This window comes from Topomyia yanbarensis, unplaced genomic scaffold, assembly GCF_030247195.1.
Source record: "Topomyia yanbarensis strain Yona2022 unplaced genomic scaffold, ASM3024719v1 HiC_scaffold_14, whole genome shotgun sequence".
Classification (NCBI taxonomy): domain Eukaryota; kingdom Metazoa; phylum Arthropoda; class Insecta; order Diptera; family Culicidae; genus Topomyia; species Topomyia yanbarensis.
Window position 1 is genome coordinate 1 of NW_026683316.1, and position 26,611 is coordinate 26,611.

The 26,611-nt window shown below is 38.0% G+C and overlaps 2 protein-coding genes across 2 annotated transcripts; one reads left to right on the forward strand and one right to left on the reverse strand.

The window, feature by feature from the left end:
• Positions 1–21,526: 21,526 nt before the first annotated feature.
• Positions 21,527–22,867, reverse strand: LOC131694767 (uncharacterized). The gene has a single exon (XM_058983269.1). The coding sequence runs from the start codon at positions 22,865–22,867 to the stop codon at positions 21,527–21,529; it is 1,341 nt and encodes a 446-aa protein (XP_058839252.1).
• A 427-nt stretch (positions 22,868–23,294) lies between these two features.
• On the forward strand, positions 23,295–25,235 carry LOC131694763 (uncharacterized). Its single transcript, XM_058983256.1, has one exon. The coding sequence runs from the start codon at positions 23,295–23,297 to the stop codon at positions 25,233–25,235; it is 1,941 nt and encodes a 646-aa protein (XP_058839239.1).
• Positions 25,236–26,611: the final 1,376 nt, after the last annotated feature.

Below are 26,611 nucleotides of genomic sequence, written 5' to 3' on the forward strand. Positions count from 1 at the left end.
TAAGACAAAGACAAAGACAAAGACAAAGACAAAGACAAAGACAAAGACAAAGACAAAGACAAAGACAAAGACAAAGACAAAGACAAAGACAAAGACAAAGACAAAGACAAAGACAAAGACAAAGACAAAGACAAAGACAAAGACAAAGACAAAGACAAAGACAAAGACAAAGACAAAGACAAAGACAAAGACAAAGACAAAGACAAAGACAAAGACAAAGACAAAGACAAAGACAAAGACAAAGACAAAGACAAAGACAAAGACAAAGACAAAGACAAAGACAAAGACAAAGACAAAGACAAAGACAAAGACAAAGACAAAGACAAAGACAAGACAAGACAAAGACAAAGACAAAGACAAAGACAAAGACAAAGACAAAGACAAAGACAAAGACAAAGACAAAGACAAAGACAAAGACAAAGACAAAGACAAAGACAAAGACAAAGACAAAGACAAAGACAAAGACAAAGACAAGACAAAGACAAAGACAAAGACAAAAGACAAAGACAAAGACAAAGACAAAGACAAAGACAAAGACAAAGACAAAGACAAAGACAAAGACAAAGACAAAGACAAAGACAAAGACAAAGACAAAGACAAAGACAAAGACAAAGACAAAGACAAAGACAAAGACAAAGACAAAGACAAAGACAAAGACAAAGACAAAGACAAAGACAAAGACAAAGACAAAGACAAAGACAAAGACAAAGACAAAGACAAAGACAAGACAAAGACAAAGACAAAGACAAAGACAAAGACAAAGACAAAGACAAAGACAAAGACAAAGACAAAGACAAAGACAAAGACAAAGACAAAGACAAAGACAAAGACAAAGACAAAGACAAAGACAAAGACAAAGACAAAGACAAAGACAAAGACAAAGACAAAGACAAAGACAAAGACAAGACAAAGACAAAGACAAAGACAAAGACAAAGACAAAGACAAAGACAAAGACAAAGACAAAGACAAAGACAAAGACAAAGACAAAGACAAAGACAAAGACAAAGACAAAGACAAAGACAAAGACAAAGACAAAGACAAAGACAAAGACAAAGACAAAGACAAAGACAAAGACAAAGACAAAGACAAAGACAAAGACAAAGACAAAGACAAAGACAAAGACAAGACAAAGACAAAGACAAAGACAAAGACAAAGACAAGACAAAGACAAAGACAAAGACAAAGACAAAGACAAAGACAAAGACAAAGACAAAGACAAAGACAAAGACAAAGACAAAGACAAAGACAAAGACAAAGACAAAGACAAAGACAAAGACAAAGACAAAGACAAAGACAAAGACAAAGACAAAGACAAAGACAAAGACAAAGACAAAGCAAAGACAAAGACAAAGACAAAGACAAAGACAAAGACAAAGACAAAGACAAAGACAAGACAAAGACAAAGACAAAGACAAAGACAAAGACAAAGACAAAGACAAAGACAAAGACAAAGACAAAGACAAAGACAAAGACAAAGACAAAGACAAAGACAAAGACAAAGACAAAGACAAAGACAAAGACAAAGACAAAGACAAAGACAAAGACAAAGACAAAGACAAAGACAAAGACAAAGACAAAGACAAAGACAAAGACAAAGACAAAGACAAAGACAAAGACAAAGACAAAGACAAAGACAAAGACAAAGACAAAGACAAAGACAAAGACAAAGACAAAGACAAAGACAAGACAAAGACAAAGACAAAGACAAAGACAAAGACAAAGACAAGACAAAGACAAAGACAAAGACAAAGACAAAGACAAAGACAAAGACAAAGACAAAGACAAAGACAAAGACAAAGACAAAGACAAAGACAAGACAAAGACAAAGACAAAGACAAAGACAAAGACAAAGACAAAGACAAAGACAAAGACAAAGACAAAGACAAAGACAAAGACAAAGACAAGACAAAGACAAAGACAAAGACAAAGACAAAGACAAAGACAAAGACAAAGACAAAGACAAAGACAAAGACAAAGACAAAGACAAAGACAAAGACAAAGACAAAGACAAAGACAAAGACAAAGACAAAGACAAAGACAAAGACAAAGACAAAGACAAAGACAAAGACAAAGACAAAGACAAAGACAAAGACAAAGACAAAGACAAGACAAAGACAAAGACAAAGACAAAGACAAAGACAAAGACAAAGACAAAGACAAAGACAAAGACAAAGACAAAGACAAAGACAAAGACAAAGACAAAGACAAAGACAAAGACAAAGACAAAGACAAAGACAAAGACAAAGACAAAGACAAAGACAAAGACAAAGACAAAGACAAAGACAAAGACAAAGACAAAGACAAAGACAAAGACAAAGACAAAGACAAAGACAAAGACAAAGACAAAGACAAAGACAAAGACAAAGACAAAGACAAAGACAAAGACAAAGACAAAGACAAGACAAAGACAAAGACAAAGACAAAGACAAAGACAAGACAAAGACAAAGACAAAGACAAAGACAAAGACAAAGACAAAGACAAAGACAAAGACAAAGACAAAGACAAAGACAAAGACAAAGACAAGACAAAGACAAAGACAAAGACAAAGACAAAGACAAAGACAAAGACAAAGACAAAGACAAAGACAAAGACAAAGACAAAGACAAAGACAAAGACAAAGACAAAGGACAAAGACAAAGACAAAGACAAAGACAAAGACAAAGACAAAGACAAAGACAAAGACAAAGACAAAGACAAAGACAAAGACAAAGACAAAGACAAAGACAAAGACAAAGACAAAGACAAAGACAAAGACAAAGACAAAGACAAAGACAAAGACAAAGACAAAGACAAAGACAAAGACAAAGACAAAGACAAAAAGAAAAGACAAAGACAAAGACAAAGACAAAGACAAAGACAAAGACAAAGACAAAGACAAAGACAAAGACAAAGACAAAGACAAAGACAAAGACAAAGACAAAGACAAAGACAAAGACAAAGACAAAGACAAAGACAAAGACAAAGACAAAGACAAAGACAAAGACAAAGACAAAGACAAAGACAAAGACAAAGACAAAGACAAAGACAAAGACAAAGACAAAGACAAAGACAAAGACAAAGACAAAGACAAAGACAAAGACAAAGACAAAGACAAAGACAAAGACAAAGACAAAGACAAAGACAAAGACAAAGACAAAGACAAAGACAAAGACAAAGACAAAGACAAAGACAAAGACAAAGACAAAGACAAAGACAAAGACAAAGACAAAGACAAAGACAAAGACAAAGACAAAGACAAAGACAAAGACAAAGACAAAGACAAAGACAAAGACAAAGACAAAGACAAAGACAAAGACAAAGACAAAGACAAAGAGACAAAGACAAAGACAAAGACAAAGACAAAGACAAAGACAAAGACAAAGACAAAGACAAAGACAAAGACAAAGACAAAGACAAAGACAAAGACAAAGACAAAGACAAAGACAAAGACAAAGACAAAGACAAAGACAAAGACAAAGACAAAGACAAAGACAAAGACAAAGACAAAGACAAAGACAAAGACAAAGACAAAGACAAAGACAAAGACAAAGACAAAGACAAAGACAAAGACAAAGACAAAGACAAAGACAAAGACAAAGACAAAGACAAAGACAAAGACAAAGACAAAGACAAAGACAAAGACAAAGACAAAGACAAAGACAAAGACAAAGACAAAGACAAAGACAAAGACAAAGACAAAGACAAAGACAAAGACAAAGACAAAGACAAAGACAAAGACAAAGACAAAGACAAAGACAAAGACAAAGACAAAGACAAAGACAAAGACAAAGACAAAGACAAAGACAAAGACAAAGACAAAGACAAAGACAAAGACAAAGACAAAGACAAAGACAAAGACAAAGACAAAGACAAAGACAAAGACAAAGACAAAGACAAAGACAAAGACAAAGACAAAGACAAAGACAAAGACAAAGACAAAGACAAAGACAAAGACAAAGACAAAGACAAAGACAAAGACAAAGACAAAGACAAAGACAAAGACAAAGACAAAGACAAAGACAAAGACAAAGACAAAGACAAAGACAAAGACAAAGACAAAGACAAAGACAAAGACAAAGACAAAGACAAAGACAAAGACAAAGACAAAGACAAAGACAAAGACAAAGACAAAGACAAAGACAAAGACAAAGACAAAGACAAAGACAAAGACAAAGACAAAGACAAAGACAAAGACAAAGACAAAGACAAAGACAAAGACAAAGACAAAGACAAAGACAAAGACAAAGACAAAGACAAAGACAAAGACAAAGACAAAGACAAAGACAAAGACAAAGACAAAGACAAAGACAAAGACAAAGACAAAGACAAAGACAAAGACAAAGACAAAGACAAAGACAAAGACAAAGACAAAGACAAAGACAAAGACAAAGACAAAGACAAAGACAAAGACAAAGACAAAGACAAAGACAAAGACAAAGACAAAGACAAAGACAAAGACAAAGACAAAGACAAAGACAAAGACAAAGACAAAGACAAAGACAAAGACAAAGACAAAGACAAAGACAAAGACAAAGACAAAGACAAAGACAAAGACAAAGACAAAGACAAAGACAAAGACAAAGACAAAGACAAAGACAAAGACAAAGACAAAGACAAAGACAAAGACAAAGACAAAGACAAAGACAAAGACAAAGACAAAGACAAAGACAAAGACAAAGACAAAGACAAAGACAAAGACAAAGACAAAGACAAAGACAAAGACAAAGACAAAGACAAAGACAAAGACAAAGACAAAGACAAAGACAAAGACAAAGACAAAGACAAAGACAAAGACAAAGACAAAGACAAAGACAAAGACAAAGACAAAGACAAAGACAAAGACAAAGACAAAGACAAAGACAAAGACAAAGACAAAGACAAAGACAAAGACAAAGACAAAGACAAAGACAAAGACAAAGACAAAGACAAAGACAAAGACAAAGACAAAGACAAAGACAAAGACAAAGACAAAGACAAAGACAAAGACAAAGACAAAGACAAAGACAAAGACAAAGACAAAGACAAAGACAAAGACAAAGACAAAGACAAAGACAAAGACAAAGACAAAGACAAAGACAAAGACAAAGACAAAGACAAAGACAAAGACAAAGACAAAGACAAAGACAAAGACAAAGACAAAGACAAAGACAAAGACAAAGACAAAGACAAAGACAAAGACAAAGACAAAGACAAAGACAAAGACAAAGACAAAGACAAAGACAAAGACAAAGACAAAGACAAAGACAAAGACAAAGACAAAGACAAAGACAAAGACAAAGACAAAGACAAAGACAAAGACAAAGACAAAGACAAAGACAAAGACAAAGACAAAGACAAAGACAAAGACAAAGACAAAGACAAAGACAAAGACAAAGACAAAGACAAAGACAAAGACAAAGACAAAGACAAAGACAAAGACAAAGACAAAGACAAAGACAAAGACAAAGACAAAGACAAAGACAAAGACAAAGACAAAGACAAAGACAAAGACAAAGACAAAGACAAAGACAAAGACAAAGACAAAGACAAAGACAAAGACAAAGACAAAGACAAAGACAAAGACAAAGACAAAGACAAAGACAAAGACAAAGACAAAGACAAAGACAAAGACAAAGACAAAGACAAAGACAAAGACAAAGACAAAGACAAAGACAAAGACAAAGACAAAGACAAAGACAAAGACAAAGACAAAGACAAAGACAAAGACAAAGACAAAGACAAAGACAAAGACAAAGACAAAGACAAAGACAAAGACAAAGACAAAGACAAAGACAAAGACAAAGACAAAGACAAAGACAAAGACAAAGACAAAGACAAAGACAAAGACAAAGACAAAGACAAAGACAAAGACAAAGACAAAGACAAAGACAAAGACAAAGACAAAGACAAAGACAAAGACAAAGACAAAGACAAAGACAAAGACAAAGACAAAGACAAAGACAAAGACAAAGACAAAGACAAAGACAAAGACAAAGACAAAGACAAAGACAAAGACAAAGACAAAGACAAAGACAAAGACAAAGACAAAGACAAAGACAAAGACAAAGACAAAGACAAAGACAAAGACAAAGACAAAGACAAAGACAAAGACAAAGACAAAGACAAAGACAAAGACAAAGACAAAGACAAAGACAAAGACAAAGACAAAGACAAAGACAAAGACAAAGACAAAGACAAAGACAAAGACAAAGACAAAGACAAAGACAAAGACAAAGACAAAGACAAAGACAAAGACAAAGACAAAGACAAAGACAAAGACAAAGACAAAGACAAAGACAAAGACAAAGACAAAGACAAAGACAAAGACAAAGACAAAGACAAAGACAAAGACAAAGACAAAGACAAAGACAAAGACAAAGACAAAGACAAAGACAAAGACAAAGACAAAGACAAAGACAAAGACAAAGACAAAGACAAAGACAAAGACAAAGACAAAGACAAAGACAAAGACAAAGACAAAGACAAAGACAAAGACAAAGACAAAGACAAAGACAAAGACAAAGACAAAGACAAAGACAAAGACAAAGACAAAGACAAAGACAAAGACAAAGACAAAGACAAAGACAAAGACAAAGACAAAGACAAAGACAAAGACAAAGACAAAGACAAAGACAAAGACAAAGACAAAGACAAAGACAAAGACAAAGACAAAGACAAAGACAAAGACAAAGACAAAGACAAAGACAAAGACAAAGACAAAGACAAAGACAAAGACAAAGACAAAGACAAAGACAAAGACAAAGACAAAGACAAAGACAAAGACAAAGACAAAGACAAAGACAAAGACAAAGACAAAGACAAAGACAAAGACAAAGACAAAGACAAAGACAAAGACAAAGACAAAGACAAAGACAAAGACAAAGACAAAGACAAAGACAAAGACAAAGACAAAGACAAAGACAAAGACAAAGACAAAGACAAAGACAAAGACAAAGACAAAGACAAAGACAAAGACAAAGACAAAGACAAAGACAAAGACAAAGACAAAGACAAAGACAAAGACAAAGACAAAGACAAAGACAAAGACAAAGACAAAGACAAAGACAAAGACAAAGACAAAGACAAAGACAAAGACAAAGACAAAGACAAAGACAAAGACAAAGACAAAGACAAAGACAAAGACAAAGACAAAGACAAAGACAAAGACAAAGACAAAGACAAAGACAAAGACAAAGACAAAGACAAAGACAAAGACAAAGACAAAGACAAAGACAAAGACAAAGACAAAGACAAAGACAAAGACAAAGACAAAGACAAAGACAAAGACAAAGACAAAGACAAAGACAAAGACAAAGACAAAGACAAAGACAAAGACAAAGACAAAGACAAAGACAAAGACAAAGACAAAGACAAAGACAAAGACAAAGACAAAGACAAAGACAAAGACAAAGACAAAGACAAAGACAAAGACAAAGACAAAGACAAAGACAAAGACAAAGACAAAGACAAAGACAAAGACAAAGACAAAGACAAAGACAAAGACAAAGACAAAGACAAAGACAAAGACAAAGACAAAGACAAAGACAAAGACAAAGACAAAGACAAAGACAAAGACAAAGACAAAGACAAAGACAAAGACAAAGACAAAGACAAAGACAAAGACAAAGACAAAGACAAAGACAAAGACAAAGACAAAGACAAAGACAAAGACAAAGACAAAGACAAAGACAAAGACAAAGACAAAGACAAAGACAAAGACAAAGACAAAGACAAAGACAAAGACAAAGACAAAGACAAAGACAAAGACAAAGACAAAGACAAAGACAAAGACAAAGACAAAGACAAAGACAAAGACAAAGACAAAGACAAAGACAAAGACAAAGACAAAGACAAAGACAAAGACAAAGACAAAGACAAAGACAAAGACAAAGACAAAGACAAAGACAAAGACAAAGACAAAGACAAAGACAAAGACAAAGACAAAGACAAAGACAAAGACAAAGACAAAGACAAAGACAAAGACAAAGACAAAGACAAAGACAAAGACAAAGACAAAGACAAAGACAAAGACAAAGACAAAGACAAAGACAAAGACAAAGACAAAGACAAAGACAAAGACAAAGACAAAGACAAAGACAAAGACAAAGACAAAGACAAAGACAAAGACAAAGACAAAGACAAAGACAAAGACAAAGACAAAGACAAAGACAAAGACAAAGACAAAGACAAAGACAAAGACAAAGACAAAGACAAAGACAAAGACAAAGACAAAGACAAAGACAAAGACAAAGACAAAGACAAAGACAAAGACAAAGACAAAGACAAAGACAAAGACAAAGACAAAGACAAAGACAAAGACAAAGACAAAGACAAAGACAAAGACAAAGACAAAGACAAAGACAAAGACAAAGACAAAGACAAAGACAAAGACAAAGACAAAGACAAAGACAAAGACAAAGACAAAGACAAAGACAAAGACAAAGACAAAGACAAAGACAAAGACAAAGACAAAGACAAAGACAAAGACAAAGACAAAGACAAAGACAAAGACAAAGACAAAGACAAAGACAAAGACAAAGACAAAGACAAAGACAAAGACAAAGACAAAGACAAAGACAAAGACAAAGACAAAGACAAAGACAAAGACAAAGACAAAGACAAAGACAAAGACAAAGACAAAGACAAAGACAAAGACAAAGACAAAGACAAAGACAAAGACAAAGACAAAGACAAAGACAAAGACAAAGACAAAGACAAAGACAAAGACAAAGACAAAGACAAAGACAAAGACAAAGACAAAGACAAAGACAAAGACAAAGACAAAGACAAAGACAAAGACAAAGACAAAGACAAAGACAAAGACAAAGACAAAGACAAAGACAAAGACAAAGACAAAGACAAAGACAAAGACAAAGACAAAGACAAAGACAAAGACAAAGACAAAGACAAAGACAAAGACAAAGACAAAGACAAAGACAAAGACAAAGACAAAGACAAAGACAAAGACAAAGACAAAGACAAAGACAAAGACAAAGACAAAGACAAAGACAAAGACAAAGACAAAGACAAAGACAAAGACAAAGACAAAGACAAAGACAAAGACAAAGACAAAGACAAAGACAAAGACAAAGACAAAGACAAAGACAAAGACAAAGACAAAGACAAAGACAAAGACAAAGACAAAGACAAAGACAAAGACAAAGACAAAGACAAAGACAAAGACAAAGACAAAGACAAAGACAAAGACAAAGACAAAGACAAAGACAAAGACAAAGACAAAGACAAAGACAAAGACAAAGACAAAGACAAAGACAAAGACAAAGACAAAGACAAAGACAAAGACAAAGACAAAGACAAAGACAAAGACAAAGACAAAGACAAAGACAAAGACAAAGACAAAGACAAAGACAAAGACAAAGACAAAGACAAAGACAAAGACAAAGACAAAGACAAAGACAAAGACAAAGACAAAGACAAAGACAAAGACAAAGACAAAGACAAAGACAAAGACAAAGACAAAGACAAAGACAAAGACAAAGACAAAGACAAAGACAAAGACAAAGACAAAGACAAAGACAAAGACAAAGACAAAGACAAAGACAAAGACAAAGACAAAGACAAAGACAAAGACAAAGACAAAGACAAAGACAAAGACAAAGACAAAGACAAAGACAAAGACAAAGACAAAGACAAAGACAAAGACAAAGACAAAGACAAAGACAAAGACAAAGACAAAGACAAAGACAAAGACAAAGACAAAGACAAAGACAAAGACAAAGACAAAGACAAAGACAAAGACAAAGACAAAGACAAAGACAAAGACAAAGACAAAGACAAAGACAAAGACAAAGACAAAGACAAAGACAAAGACAAAGACAAAGACAAAGACAAAGACAAAGACAAAGACAAAGACAAAGACAAAGACAAAGACAAAGACAAAGACAAAGACAAAGACAAAGACAAAGACAAAGACAAAGACAAAGACAAAGACAAAGACAAAGACAAAGACAAAGACAAAGACAAAGACAAAGACAAAGACAAAGACAAAGACAAAGACAAAGACAAAGACAAAGACAAAGACAAAGACAAAGACAAAGACAAAGACAAAGACAAAGACAAAGACAAAGACAAAGACAAAGACAAAGACAAAGACAAAGACAAAGACAAAGACAAAGACAAAGACAAAGACAAAGACAAAGACAAAGACAAAGACAAAGACAAAGACAAAGACAAAGACAAAGACAAAGACAAAGACAAAGACAAAGACAAAGACAAAGACAAAGACAAAGACAAAGACAAAGACAAAGACAAAGACAAAGACAAAGACAAAGACAAAGACAAAGACAAAGACAAAGACAAAGACAAAGACAAAGACAAAGACAAAGACAAAGACAAAGACAAAGACAAAGACAAAGACAAAGACAAAGACAAAGACAAAGACAAAGACAAAGACAAAGACAAAGACAAAGACAAAGACAAAGACAAAGACAAAGACAAAGACAAAGACAAAGACAAAGACAAAGACAAAGACAAAGACAAAGACAAAGACAAAGACAAAGACAAAGACAAAGACAAAGACAAAGACAAAGACAAAGACAAAGACAAAGACAAAGACAAAGACAAAGACAAAGACAAAGACAAAGACAAAGACAAAGACAAAGACAAAGACAAAGACAAAGACAAAGACAAAGACAAAGACAAAGACAAAGACAAAGACAAAGACAAAGACAAAGACAAAGACAAAGACAAAGACAAAGACAAAGACAAAGACAAAGACAAAGACAAAGACAAAGACAAAGACAAAGACAAAGACAAAGACAAAGACAAAGACAAAGACAAAGACAAAGACAAAGACAAAGACAAAGACAAAGACAAAGACAAAGACAAAGACAAAGACAAAGACAAAGACAAAGACAAAGACAAAGACAAAGACAAAGACAAAGACAAAGACAAAGACAAAGACAAAGACAAAGACAAAGACAAAGACAAAGACAAAGACAAAGACAAAGACAAAGACAAAGACAAAGACAAAGACAAAGACAAAGACAAAGACAAAGACAAAGACAAAGACAAAGACAAAGACAAAGACAAAGACAAAGACAAAGACAAAGACAAAGACAAAGACAAAGACAAAGACAAAGACAAAGACAAAGACAAAGACAAAGACAAAGACAAAGACAAAGACAAAGACAAAGACAAAGACAAAGACAAAGACAAAGACAAAGACAAAGACAAAGACAAAGACAAAGACAAAGACAAAGACAAAGACAAAGACAAAGACAAAGACAAAGACAAAGACAAAGACAAAGACAAAGACAAAGACAAAGACAAAGACAAAGACAAAGACAAAGACAAAGACAAAGACAAAGACAAAGACAAAGACAAAGACAAAGACAAAGACAAAGACAAAGACAAAGACAAAGACAAAGACAAAGACAAAGACAAAGACAAAGACAAAGACAAAGACAAAGACAAAGACAAAGACAAAGACAAAGACAAAGACAAAGACAAAGACAAAGACAAAGACAAAGACAAAGACAAAGACAAAGACAAAGACAAAGACAAAGACAAAGACAAAGACAAAGACAAAGACAAAGACAAAGACAAAGACAAAGACAAAGACAAAGACAAAGACAAAGACAAAGACAAAGACAAAGACAAAGACAAAGACAAAGACAAAGACAAAGACAAAGACAAAGACAAAGACAAAGACAAAGACAAAGACAAAGACAAAGACAAAGACAAAGACAAAGACAAAGACAAAGACAAAGACAAAGACAAAGACAAAGACAAAGACAAAGACAAAGACAAAGACAAAGACAAAGACAAAGACAAAGACAAAGACAAAGACAAAGACAAAGACAAAGACAAAGACAAAGACAAAGACAAAGACAAAGACAAAGACAAAGACAAAGACAAAGACAAAGACAAAGACAAAGACAAAGACAAAGACAAAGACAAAGACAAAGACAAAGACAAAGACAAAGACAAAGACAAAGACAAAGACAAAGACAAAGACAAAGACAAAGACAAAGACAAAGACAAAGACAAAGACAAAGACAAAGACAAAGACAAAGACAAAGACAAAGACAAAGACAAAGACAAAGACAAAGACAAAGACAAAGACAAAGACAAAGACAAAGACAAAGACAAAGACAAAGACAAAGACAAAGACAAAGACAAAGACAAAGACAAAGACAAAGACAAAGACAAAGACAAAGACAAAGACAAAGACAAAGACAAAGACAAAGACAAAGACAAAGACAAAGACAAAGACAAAGACAAAGACAAAGACAAAGACAAAGACAAAGACAAAGACAAAGACAAAGACAAAGACAAAGACAAAGACAAAGACAAAGACAAAGACAAAGACAAAGACAAAGACAAAGACAAAGACAAAGACAAAGACAAAGACAAAGACAAAGACAAAGACAAAGACAAAGACAAAGACAAAGACAAAGACAAAGACAAAGACAAAGACAAAGACAAAGACAAAGACAAAGACAAAGACAAAGACAAAGACAAAGACAAAGACAAAGACAAAGACAAAGACAAAGACAAAGACAAAGACAAAGACAAAGACAAAGACAAAGACAAAGACAAAGACAAAGACAAAGACAAAGACAAAGACAAAGACAAAGACAAAGACAAAGACAAAGACAAAGACAAAGACAAAGACAAAGACAAAGACAAAGACAAAGACAAAGACAAAGACAAAGACAAAGACAAAGACAAAGACAAAGACAAAGACAAAGACAAAGACAAAGACAAAGACAAAGACAAAGACAAAGACAAAGACAAAGACAAAGACAAAGACAAAGACAAAGACAAAGACAAAGACAAAGACAAAGACAAAGACAAAGACAAAGACAAAGACAAAGACAAAGACAAAGACAAAGACAAAGACAAAGACAAAGACAAAGACAAAGACAAAGACAAAGACAAAGACAAAGACAAAGACAAAGACAAAGACAAAGACAAAGACAAAGACAAAGACAAAGACAAAGACAAAGACAAAGACAAAGACAAAGACAAAGACAAAGACAAAGACAAAGACAAAGACAAAGACAAAGACAAAGACAAAGACAAAGACAAAGACAAAGACAAAGACAAAGACAAAGACAAAGACAAAGACAAAGACAAAGACAAAGACAAAGACAAAGACAAAGACAAAGACAAAGACAAAGACAAAGACAAAGACAAAGACAAAGACAAAGACAAAGACAAAGACAAAGACAAAGACAAAGACAAAGACAAAGACAAAGACAAAGACAAAGACAAAGACAAAGACAAAGACAAAGACAAAGACAAAGACAAAGACAAAGACAAAGACAAAGACAAAGACAAAGACAAAGACAAAGACAAAGACAAAGACAAAGACAAAGACAAAGACAAAGACAAAGACAAAGACAAAGACAAAGACAAAGACAAAGACAAAGACAAAGACAAAGACAAAGACAAAGACAAAGACAAAGACAAAGACAAAGACAAAGACAAAGACAAAGACAAAGACAAAGACAAAGACAAAGACAAAGACAAAGACAAAGACAAAGACAAAGACAAAGACAAAGACAAAGACAAAGACAAAGACAAAGACAAAGACAAAGACAAAGACAAAGACAAAGACAAAGACAAAGACAAAGACAAAGACAAAGACAAAGACAAAGACAAAGACAAAGACAAAGACAAAGACAAAGACAAAGACAAAGACAAAGACAAAGACAAAGACAAAGACAAAGACAAAGACAAAGACAAAGACAAAGACAAAGACAAAGACAAAGACAAAGACAAAGACAAAGACAAAGACAAAGACAAAGACAAAGACAAAGACAAAGACAAAGACAAAGACAAAGACAAAGACAAAGACAAAGACAAAGACAAAGACAAAGACAAAGACAAAGACAAAGACAAAGACAAAGACAAAGACAAAGACAAAGACAAAGACAAAGACAAAGACAAAGACAAAGACAAAGACAAAGACAAAGACAAAGACAAAGACAAAGACAAAGACAAAGACAAAGACAAAGACAAAGACAAAGACAAAGACAAAGACAAAGACAAAGACAAAGACAAAGACAAAGACAAAGACAAAGACAAAGACAAAGACAAAGACAAAGACAAAGACAAAGACAAAGACAAAGACAAAGACAAAGACAAAGACAAAGACAAAGACAAAGACAAAGACAAAGACAAAGACAAAGACAAAGACAAAGACAAAGACAAAGACAAAGACAAAGACAAAGACAAAGACAAAGACAAAGACAAAGACAAAGACAAAGACAAAGACAAAGACAAAGACAAAGACAAAGACAAAGACAAAGACAAAGACAAAGACAAAGACAAAGACAAAGACAAAGACAAAGACAAAGACAAAGACAAAGACAAAGACAAAGACAAAGACAAAGACAAAGACAAAGACAAAGACAAAGACAAAGACAAAGACAAAGACAAAGACAAAGACAAAGACAAAGACAAAGACAAAGACAAAGACAAAGACAAAGACAAAGACAAAGACAAAGACAAAGACAAAGACAAAGACAAAGACAAAGACAAAGACAAAGACAAAGACAAAGACAAAGACAAAGACAAAGACAAAGACAAAGACAAAGACAAAGACAAAGACAAAGACAAAGACAAAGACAAAGACAAAGACAAAGACAAAGACAAAGACAAAGACAAAGACAAAGACAAAGACAAAGACAAAGACAAAGACAAAGACAAAGACAAAGACAAAGACAAAGACAAAGACAAAGACAAAGACAAAGACAAAGACAAAGACAAAGACAAAGACAAAGACAAAGACAAAGACAAAGACAAAGACAAAGACAAAGACAAAGACAAAGACAAAGACAAAGACAAAGACAAAGACAAAGACAAAGACAAAGACAAAGACAAAGACAAAGACAAAGACAAAGACAAAGACAAAGACAAAGACAAAGACAAAGACAAAGACAAAGACAAAGACAAAGACAAAGACAAAGACAAAGACAAAGACAAAGACAAAGACAAAGACAAAGACAAAGACAAAGACAAAGACAAAGACAAAGACAAAGACAAAGACAAAGACAAAGACAAAGACAAAGACAAAGACAAAGACAAAGACAAAGACAAAGACAAAGACAAAGACAAAGACAAAGACAAAGACAAAGACAAAGACAAAGACAAAGACAAAGACAAAGACAAAGACAAAGACAAAGACAAAGACAAAGACAAAGACAAAGACAAAGACAAAGACAAAGACAAAGACAAAGACAAAGACAAAGACAAAGACAAAGACAAAGACAAAGACAAAGACAAAGACAAAGACAAAGACAAAGACAAAGACAAAGACAAAGACAAAGACAAAGACAAAGACAAAGACAAAGACAAAGACAAAGACAAAGACAAAGACAAAGACAAAGACAAAGACAAAGACAAAGACAAAGACAAAGACAAAGACAAAGACAAAGACAAAGACAAAGACAAAGACAAAGACAAAGACAAAGACAAAGACAAAGACAAAGACAAAGACAAAGACAAAGACAAAGACAAAGACAAAGACAAAGACAAAGACAAAGACAAAGACAAAGACAAAGACAAAGACAAAGACAAAGACAAAGACAAAGACAAAGACAAAGACAAAGACAAAGACAAAGACAAAGACAAAGACAAAGACAAAGACAAAGACAAAGACAAAGACAAAGACAAAGACAAAGACAAAGACAAAGACAAAGACAAAGACAAAGACAAAGACAAAGACAAAGACAAAGACAAAGACAAAGACAAAGACAAAGACAAAGACAAAGACAAAGACAAAGACAAAGACAAAGACAAAGACAAAGACAAAGACAAAGACAAAGACAAAGACAAAGACAAAGACAAAGACAAAGACAAAGACAAAGACAAAGACAAAGACAAAGACAAAGACAAAGACAAAGACAAAGACAAAGACAAAGACAAAGACAAAGACAAAGACAAAGACAAAGACAAAGACAAAGACAAAGACAAAGACAAAGACAAAGACAAAGACAAAGACAAAGACAAAGACAAAGACAAAGACAAAGACAAAGACAAAGACAAAGACAAAGACAAAGACAAAGACAAAGACAAAGACAAAGACAAAGACAAAGACAAAGACAAAGACAAAGACAAAGACAAAGACAAAGACAAAGACAAAGACAAAGACAAAGACAAAGACAAAGACAAAGACAAAGACAAAGACAAAGACAAAGACAAAGACAAAGACAAAGACAAAGACAAAGACAAAGACAAAGACAAAGACAAAGACAAAGACAAAGACAAAGACAAAGACAAAGACAAAGACAAAGACAAAGACAAAGACAAAGACAAAGACAAAGACAAAGACAAAGACAAAGACAAAGACAAAGACAAAGACAAAGACAAAGACAAAGACAAAGAGACATAACTCTCCGAGCTCTCGATCGAAGCAGTTCGTTTTCTGGTGCTGTGCATAAAGTGAACAAGAATAAATTGTCAGTGAAGGTCAACCATTGTTCGAGGCAGTCTTTGTTCGCCGGTGCCCAGGCTGGTGAAGTGAATACCAGAATAGCCGGAATCGCCGCTATATAAGCTAAGTATTTTTTTTTCTTTCATTTCCCTTTCCCCGATCGGTCTCTACTTCTGCCCTTTCCCCTGAATATAAGTTTCATCTCTCGTTTACACCACGTGTTATCCTCGTGCCTAAATGGCCGAGGGCGAAGTAACATTGGATGGGAATGATATTCCCATGGATATACCGGATAAACCCGAAATTACTCCCTCCCCTGATTCCCCCAGTCCTCCCCGTATTAAAACATACCCAGCCAGTTCGACTGGACCCTGGGTGGTGTATTTCCGGCCCAACACGAAATCGCCCAATATTCTAGAAATCTCACGGGAGCTGACTGCCAACTACCCGTCCGTGGCTCAGATAACACGTGTTCGAGCTAATAAGATACGCGTTATAGTAAATGACCTCGACCAGGCAAACCAGATTGCTTGCAGCGAGCGTATTACGAAGCAATTCAAAGTGTATGTGCCTTGTAGAGTTGTGGAGATCGATGGGGTCATCGCCGAACCGGGTCTAAAGTGCGAAGACCTGTTGAAGTACGGGGTTGGCTGCTTTAAGGACCCTTCACTTCAAAAGGTGAAAATTCTGGAATGCAAGCAATTGTATTCCGCAAAAACTGAAGATGATAAGACAACTTATTCTCCGTCAGACTCGATTCGGGTGACTTTCTCCGGATCTGCTCTTCCCAACTATGTCCTCCTGGATAAGGTTCGCCTACCTGTTCGCCTATTTGTACCGCGGGTAATGAACTGCAGCAATTGCAAGCAACTGGGCCACACAGCCACTTATTGTGGCAATAAAAAACGGTGCGGCAAATGCGAGGGAGAGCATGAGGATGACGCTTGCGGTGGAGAAACTGAGAAGTGTATTTACTGCGGGGGCCCTCCGCATGCTCTTAAGTCATGCCCGGCGTACAAGCAGCGCGGGGATAAAATTAAGCGCTCCCTTAAGGATCGCTCGAGGCACTCTTATGCAGAAATGCTAAAGAATGCTTCGCCATCTGTCCCTTCCGAAAATTCCTTTGCTCTTTTGGCTGGCGTTGAGCAAGAATCTGACGACCCACAAGAGGGAACATCATTGGTTAACCCAGGGGAATCCAGGAAGAGGAGAAATCTAGCCTCCCCTACATTACCTCGTAAGGGTGCCAAGGTGTCGTCCACTCAGAGTGCGCCAACCGCAATCAATAAATCCAACGGAAGTGATGCACAAAAGCCGAAGCAATTTGCTCTAGGACTTGGAAATATTAATTCTAACAAGGAGTACCCACCACTTCCAGGGACACCAAAAACCCCAAGTGTCCCCTTTTTTCAAACAGATACTCAGTCCAGTAGCGGACTAATGAAATTTTCTGACATAGTGGACTTAATTTTCACAGCTTTCAATGTTACTGATCCTCTTAAAAGCCTTCTGATACGTTTTCTCCCTATAGTGCAAACATTTTTGAAGCAGTTGACTACTAAATGGCCCCTCCTTGCAGCGATCGTATCCTTCGATGGCTAAGTCATCGAACGAGGTCACCGATTCGATCACTGTTCTACAGTGGAACAGCAGAAGTATCCTCCCGAAAATCGATTCCTTTAAATTTTTACTAAATAGTTTAAAATGTGATGCTTTCGCATTATGTGAAACTTGGTTAACTTCCGATATAAATCTCAACTTCCACGACTTTAATATAATTCGTCTGGATCGAGAAAACCCCTATGGAGGAGTACTTTTGGGGATCAAAAAGTGCTATTCTTTCAACCGAATTAACCTCCCTTCGACACCAGGCATTGAAATTGTCGCTTGTCAAGTTTTAATCATTTTTTTTGCATTGCTTCCATCTACATTCCTCCTAGAGCCTCGGTAGGGCACCGAACGCTTTGTAATATCACGGAATCCTTACCGGCACCGCGGCTAGTTCTGGGAGACTTTAACTCGCACGGTACGGTATGGGGCTGTCTTCATGATGATAATAGATCAACATTAATCCAAGATCTTTGCGATAATTTCAACATGACCATCTTAAACACGGGAGAAATGACGCGGAATCCTACACCACCAGCACGCGCAAGCGCGTTGGATTTATCTCTATGCTCGACTTCGCTACAGTTAGATTGCATGTGGAAGGTGATCCCTGATCCCCACGGTAGCGACCATTTGCCTATCGTGATTTCAATTGCTAACGGTTCAAGACCATCGGAAACAATCAATGTATCGTATGACCTCACACGGAACATTGATTGGAAGAGTTACGCGACCGCGATATCCGTTAAAATCGAATCCACTCAAGAACTTCCTCCGGAGGAAGAGTACAGGTTTTTGGCTGGCTTGATTCTCGACAGTGCGAATCAAGCTCAGACTAAACCAGTACCCAGCGCGAATACCCATGGACGGTCTCCCACCCTGTGGTGGGATAAAGAGTGCTCAGAGCTGTACGCGGAAAAGTCCACTGCATATAAGGCCTTCCGGGAAGACGGGTTACCCGCTAGCTATCTACAGTACGCGTCGTTAGAAAGGCGAATGAAGAGTCTAATGAAAGCCAAAAAACGTAGTTATTGGCGCCGGTTCGTCGACGGGTTAACGAGAGAAACAGCGATGAGCACTCTTTGGGGTACGGCTCGACGTATGCGTAACCGTAATAGTACCAACGAGAACGTGGAATATTCAAACCGTTGGATATTTGCTTTCGCCAAGAAGATCTGTCCGGACTCTGTCCCGGTACAGAAAACGTACCGCGCCGCGTCTCCTCACGATACCGCGAACGAAACACCGTTTTCGATGGTGGAGTTCTCACTTGCTCTCTTATCATGCAACAATAACGCCCCAGGGTTAGACAGAATCAAATTCAACTTGCTGAAGAATCTACCTGACACTGCAAAAAGGCGCTTGTTGAATTTATTTAACAAGTTTCTTGAGGGTAACATTGTCCCTCATGACTGGAGGCAAGTGAAGGTCATCGCCATCCAAAAACCAGGAAAACCAGCCTCCGACCACAACTCATATCGGCCGATTGCAATGCTGTCCTGTATTCGGAAGTTGTTCGAGAAAATGATCTTGTTTCGCCTCGACAATTGGGTTGAAGCAAATGGCTTACTGTCAGATACACAATTTGGCTTCCGCAAAGGCAAAGGGACGAACGATTGCCTTGCGTTGCTTTCTACAGAAATCCAAATGGCCTATGCTAACAAAGAGCAGATGGCATCAGTCTTCTTGGATATTAAGGGGGCTTTTGACTCAGTTTCTATCAACATTCTGTCAGAGAAGCTGCACCAGCATGGTCTTTCGCCAATTTTAAATAACTTTTTGCTAAACCTGTTGTCTGAAAAGCACATGCACTTTTCGCATGGCGATTTAACAACATCGCGATTTAGCTACATGGGTCTTCCCCAGGGCTCATGTCTAAGTCCCCTGCTCTACAATTTCTACGTGAATGACATTGACGATTGTCTTGCCAATTCATGCACGCTAAGGCAACTTGCAGACGACGGCGTGGTCTCTGTTACAGGGCCCAAAGCTGCCGACTTGCAAGGACCATTACAAAATACCTTGGACAATTTGTCTGCTTGGGCTCTTCAGCTGGGTATTGAGTTCTCCACGGAGAAAACTGAGTTGGTTGTTTTTTCTAGGAAGCGTGAGCCGGCGCAACTCCAGCTTCTATTAATGGGTGCAACGATCAACCAGGTTTTCACATTTAAATATCTCGGGGTCTGGTTCGACTCTAAAGGTACCTGGGGATGTCACATTAGGTATCTGAAACAGAAATGCCAACAAAGGATCAATTTTCTCCGAACAATAACTGGAACATGGTGGGGTGCTCACCCAGGAGACCTGATCAGGTTATACCAAACAACGATATTGTCGGTGATAGAGTACGGGTGTTTCTGTTTCCGCTCCGCTGCGAACATACACTTCATCAAACTGGAGAGAATCCAGTATCGTTGCTTGCGCATTGCCTTGGGTTGCATGCACTCGACCCATACGATGAGTCTCGAAGTGCTGGCGGGCGTTCTTCCGCTAAAAAATCGATTTTGGGAACTCTCATATCGATTGCTCATCCGATGCGACATTCTGAACCCGTTGGTAATTGAAAACTTCGAGAGGCTCGTCGAGCTTAATTCTCAAACCCGATTTATGGCCTTGTACTTCGACTACATGGCACAGAGCATTAATCCTTCTTCATATACTCCCAGCCGTGTTCGTTTACTAGATACTTCTGATTCTACTGTATTCTTCGACACATCCATGAAGGAAGAGATTCGTGGAATCCCGGACCATATACGCCCGCAAGTGATCCCCAATATATTTTATAATAAATTCCGAGAAGTCGACTGTGACAAAATGTTCTACACTGACGGATCAAATCTCGATGGGTCCACTGGCTTCGGTATCTTCAACAATACTATCACCGCTTCATTCAAGCTCAATGATCCCGCTTCAGTGTACGTCGCAGAGTTAGCTGCAATTCAGTACACCCTTGGGATCATCGACACTCTGCCCACAGATCACTACTTCATCATTTCGGACAGCCTCAGCTCCATCGAGGCTCTTCGTGCGATGAAGCCCAAAAAGCAATTCCCATATTTCCTGGGGAAGATACGGGAGTCCTTGTGTACGTTATCTGAAAAATCTTATCAAATTACCTTTGTTTGGGTCCCCTCTCATTGCTCTATCCCGGGCAATGAAAAGGCCGACTCATTAGCAAAGGTGGGCGCATTAAATGGTGACATATACGAAAGACCAATCTGCTTCAACGAATTTTTTAGTATTTGTCGTCAGAGGACACTCAACAGTTGGCAAACCTCGTGGAGCAATGGTGAACTTGGACGATGGCTACATTCCATTATCCCAAAGGTATCAACGAAGCACACTCACAAAAACGCGACGCGGGACAGGACACAACACTTATTGTCCTTACTAACTTTAAAAAAGGATTAAAAATTACCTTTTTGTCGACCGGTTTCGGGCTCGATGTTGCCCATCTACAGGACGATGTCCGACTGATTACTGGATTACACATACAATCATACTGCGTGCAGTACTCGTCGAGAAGAGAGTTAAAAAAAAACACAAAAATTCACTGAATTTTCAGGTTTGTCAAGTGGAAAAGGGGTGATGATATTGGCGCGTCGTCCTCGTTCATAAGCACGTGTTCAGCATTGGCTATGTACATTGATTCCCATGCGTTCAGGTGTGCAGCTTTCCGTACAGTTTTCACGAGTTTCGCACTGTCCCAGTCTATGGTGTGATTGTGGGCTATAGTGTGTACTGCCACACTGGAGTCGTTGCCTCTTTCGTGGTCGACAGCAAGCTTATGTTCTCGAATGCGGACTTTGAACTTTCGGCGAGTTTGTCCAATATATACTGCGGGGCAATCTTTACAGGGGATTTGGTAGATCCCCGATTTTTGATCGGTTGGAACCTTGTCTTTTAGATTACACAAGAGGTCTTTCAAGGTGTTACCACTTTTGTATGCGACTTGGTAACCATGCTGTTTTAGGACGGTTTGGACAGGGTTAGTAATTTTGGGGTAAAACGGCAAGCAGATTCTACGTTCCTGTTTTTTATCCGGCTCTAACGTTGTCGCGTTTTGTCTGTGCTTTTTCCTTTTGTGTTTTCTTAGAATTTTGTCCACAAATCTTTTTTCATACCCGTTCAATACAGCAGCTTTGTATATTTTTTCCCGCTCGGCCTGGAATTCTTCATTTTCCATCGGTACATTGAATAGACGGTGGGCCATGGAATGGAAGGCTGCTTGTTTTTGAGCGCCGAAATGGTTAGAGTCGGAAGTTATGTATCTGTCTGTGGATGTCGCTTTTCGGTAGATCCCGAATTTTAGTTTGTTGTCCGCTTTCCTGGTTATCATCAGGTCTAGGAATGGCAATTTCCCTTCTATTTCCTTCTCTACCGTAAACTTTATTGTACTGTGACGGGAGTTCAATAGGTCAAGGGTCTGCGTTAGATAGCGTTCTTTCACGGCTGCGAAAATGTCGTCCACGTAGCGTCTCCAAACTCGAGGGAAGAGCTTTTCTTTGCCTAAAGCTAACTCGAAATCGCTCAGGAAAACGTCTGCTAGTAGAGGCGAAAGCTTGTTGCCCATGCTAAGACCAAACGTTTGCTTGTAGAACTTCCCTCTAAACGTGAAGAAGTTCTGCTTCATGCAACACTCTGCCACTGAAAGGTAAGCTTCGACCTGATAAGGTAACACGCGGTTTCGCTCCAGATGTCGTCGAAGACTTTCCAAGGCGTCAGATACTGGTACGTTTGGGAATAAAGCAGTCACATCAAACGATACCAGAACTTCCCCCCGCCTGGCCTCAAAATCTTTCAGTTGCTCCACCAAATCTATGCTGTTTTTTACACTTTTTTCGTGAGTAACAGGGTACTTTTTCATTTCATCCACCAGCCAAGCAGCCATCTTCTCGGTGGGCGCGCAAATGTTAGATGAGATTGGCCGCATTGACACTGGGTTTTTATGAATTTTTGGCAGGCAGTACAGTGAAGGGACTTTCGGGTTCGGAACGTGGAATCTCCGTTCGAATTTTTCTTCTCCCATCAAACGAGCCATCCAATTCCTCACAAGGTGCAAAAGAAGAGGTCTAATACCGAAGTTTATACATATAAAACCGTCCACAAGCAGTGAATCCAGTGAGAAGGCAGCTAAAAGTGCGCGAAGAATCTGGCTTACTGAAGAAATTAAGTGCAAACACAAGCAATTGTCCGTGGTGGAAGAAAAGTTGTACTCCCTACACTTGCAGCTATTAAAGCAGGTTACTTACCACACCACAGCGGAGTGTATTGTTCACCGGTGCTTGGTAGAACGGAGCGAGTGCTGGCAGACAGCGATGAGTGAAATAAATCACAATCTGTGGCAGCGCGTGAGAAGGACGAAGCAGAGGCACGGGAAAAAATTGCTTTCTCTCGCCCATGCACAGTCTCCAAAGAAATCAAAGCGCCCCCCGCAGATCATCGACAATTTTGTGATAAATCTCTCGTCCACACAGCCATCACAAGCTGAGCTGGATCTGCTGAACAAGGGATTAAACTATGCAGCCCCTCCTTCACATCCCCCACTTGCCGAAACAGTGAATAATATTGAAAGCGCCATACAGTACAACAGTTTCACGTCGAAGTCAGCCATCCGACATGATCTCGAGCATTGCTTCCCGGATGAAGTTAACAGAAGGTCCGAAGAGCAACGGTCAAGCACCGATGTGTCGAACGTAATTCGCGAACTGAAAGCCCGGGACGTGGTGTACTCTCGGGCAGATAAAGGAAATGCTGTTGTGATCATGGACAAACAAGATTACGATCGTCGCGTTCTCGACATGATTAGTACTGGTCCGTACGAAGAGTGCAAATATAAAAACGGTAAGCCGAAAGACCCGCTCAACGTAATGATAGAGGAGGCAAACACTGTCCGTCAGAAGGTCGCTCGTTTGATGGGAGAAGAAAAATTCGAACGGAGATTCCACGTTCCGAACCCGAAAGTCCCTTCACTGTACTGCCTGCCAAAAATTCATAAAAACCCAGTGTCAATGCGGCCAATCTCATCTAACATTTGCGCGCCCACCGAGAAGATGGCTGCTTGGCTGGTGGATGAAATGAAAAAGTACCCTGTTACTCACGGAAAAAGTGTAAAAAACAGCATAGATTTGGTGGAGCAACTGAAAGATTTTGAGGCCAGGCGGGGGGAAGTTCTGGTATCGTTTGATGTGACTGCTTTATTCCCAAACGTACCAGTATCTGACGCCTTGGAAAGTCTTCGACGACATCTGGAGCGAAACCGCGTGTTACCTTATCAGGTCGAAGCTTACCTTTCAGTGGCAGAGTGTTGCATGAAGCAGAACTTCTTCACGTTTAGAGGGAAGTTCTACAAGCAAACGTTTGGTCTTAGCATGGGCAACAAGCTTTCGCCTCTACTAGCAGACGTTTTCCTGAGCGATTTCGAGTTAGCTTTAGGCAAAGAAAAGCTCTTCCCTCGAGTTTGGAGACGCTACGTGGACGACATTTTCGCAGCCGTGAAAGAACGCTATCTAACGCAGACCCTTGACCTATTGAACTCCCGTCACAGTACAATAAAGTTTACGGTAGAGAAGGAAATAGAAGGGAAATTGCCATTCCTAGACCTGATGATAACCAGGAAAGCGGACAACAAACTAAAATTCGGGATCTACCGAAAAGCGACATCCACAGACAGATACATAACTTCCGACTCTAACCATTTCGGCGCTCAAAAACAAGCAGCCTTCCATTCCATGGCCCACCGTCTATTCAATGTACCGATGGAAAATGAAGAATTCCAGGCCGAGCGGGAAAAAATATACAAAGCTGCTGTATTGAACGGGTATGAAAAAAGATTTGTGGACAAAATTCTAAGAAAACACAAAAGGAAAAAGCACAGACAAAACGCGACAACGTTAGAGCCGGATAAAAAACAGGAACGTAGAATCTGCTTGCCGTTTTACCCCAAAATTACTAACCCTGTCCAAACCGTCCTAAAACAGCATGGTTACCAAGTCGCATACAAAAGTGGTAACACCTTGAAAGACCTCTTGTGTAATCTAAAAGACAAGGTTCCAACCGATCAAAAATCGGGGATCTACCAAATCCCCTGTAAAGATTGCCCCGCAGTATATATTGGACAAACTCGCCGAAAGTTCAAAGTCCGCATTCACTATAGCCCACAATCACACCATAGACTGGGACAGTGCGAAACTCGTGAAAACTGTACGGAAAGCTGCACACCTGAACGCATGGGAATCAATGTACATAGCCAATGCTGAACACGTGCTTATGAACGAGGACGACGCGCCAATATCATCACCCCTTTTCCACTTGACAAACCTGAAAATTCAGTGAATTTTTGTGTTTTTTTTTAACTCTCTTCTCGACGAGTACTGCACGCAGTATGATTGTATGTGTAATCCAGTAATCAGTCGGACATCGTCCTGTAGATGGGCAACATCGAGCCCGAAACCGGTCGACAAACAGGTAATTTTTAATCCTTTTTTAAAGTTAGTAAGGACAATAAGTGTTGTGTCCTGTCTCGCGTCGCGTTTTTGTGAGTGTGAATCGAGTCCTTACGTTGGCACAACCCCCCAAAAACAAGTGTATCAACGAAGCCTTGGTTCAGGGGGATGTATGTGGGTCGGGATTTTATTCGTGTAATGTCCCGACTTATGTCCAACCACTACACCTTGGATGCGCATCTGCGGCGTATTGGGCTTGCGGAGAGTAGTCTGTGCGCTTGTGACGAGGGCTATCACGACATCGAGCACGTTGTCTGGGTATGCGCCGGGTACTTGGACGCCAGGTCTCAGTTAAAGGATTCCCTTCGGGCCCGAGGTAGACCACCCAATGTCCCAGTCCGAGATATACTGGCAAATCGTGATTTCCCCTATATGTCCCTTATTTATACTTTCATAAAAACGGCAAATATCCCAATTTAGCCCCTCTCTTTTTATTTCTCGTTTTAGAAGCTTTCTCTTGCCTTGTGGGACCGATCAGCTCCAGACTGCAACTATGTAACCGCCGTCGCACTTACCACTACGGAAACTGAAGCGAGAGCGACTCAAGGTCCGATGACTTTTGAAGGATTCCCCGCGGGTCCGAAGAATACCATCCGCCAATCCGACCTACTAGACTGAGGCGGTAATCTTTCGCTGATCTCCCGTTTGAGCGAAAGTTGCAAGTTTTGCTCTTCTCTCCCGGTCACCATCTACGCTTTCTCTCCCCTGTCCTTGATACAACTGCTTCCACAGCCCCCCTCTGAATATCTTGACCAAGCATAAGTCTCCGCTAAAAAAGTTCAAATTTGTATTCTGTATTCCTAGTTTTAAGATAGTTGTAATTTTACCTCTTTGTTAAAACTATTGTCCCCCATCTTGTAAATAGAATTGTATCCCTAGTCTTAAAACACCTGCGAATTTTCTCATAAATATTTGTTCCCCCTTTTGTGTACCAAACTATATTGTTAGTTTTAAGATAACTGTAAATATTTCCTAAAAATTATTACTATTGAATTCCTTGTTTTAAAATTTTTTCATAAAAAAAATCTTTCGCCCCCTCTCTTGTATATAGAATCTTATTTCTAGTCTTAAGATAGCTGTAAAATTTTTCTTTTTTAAAAAAAATATTTCAACATTGTAACCTCCTAGTT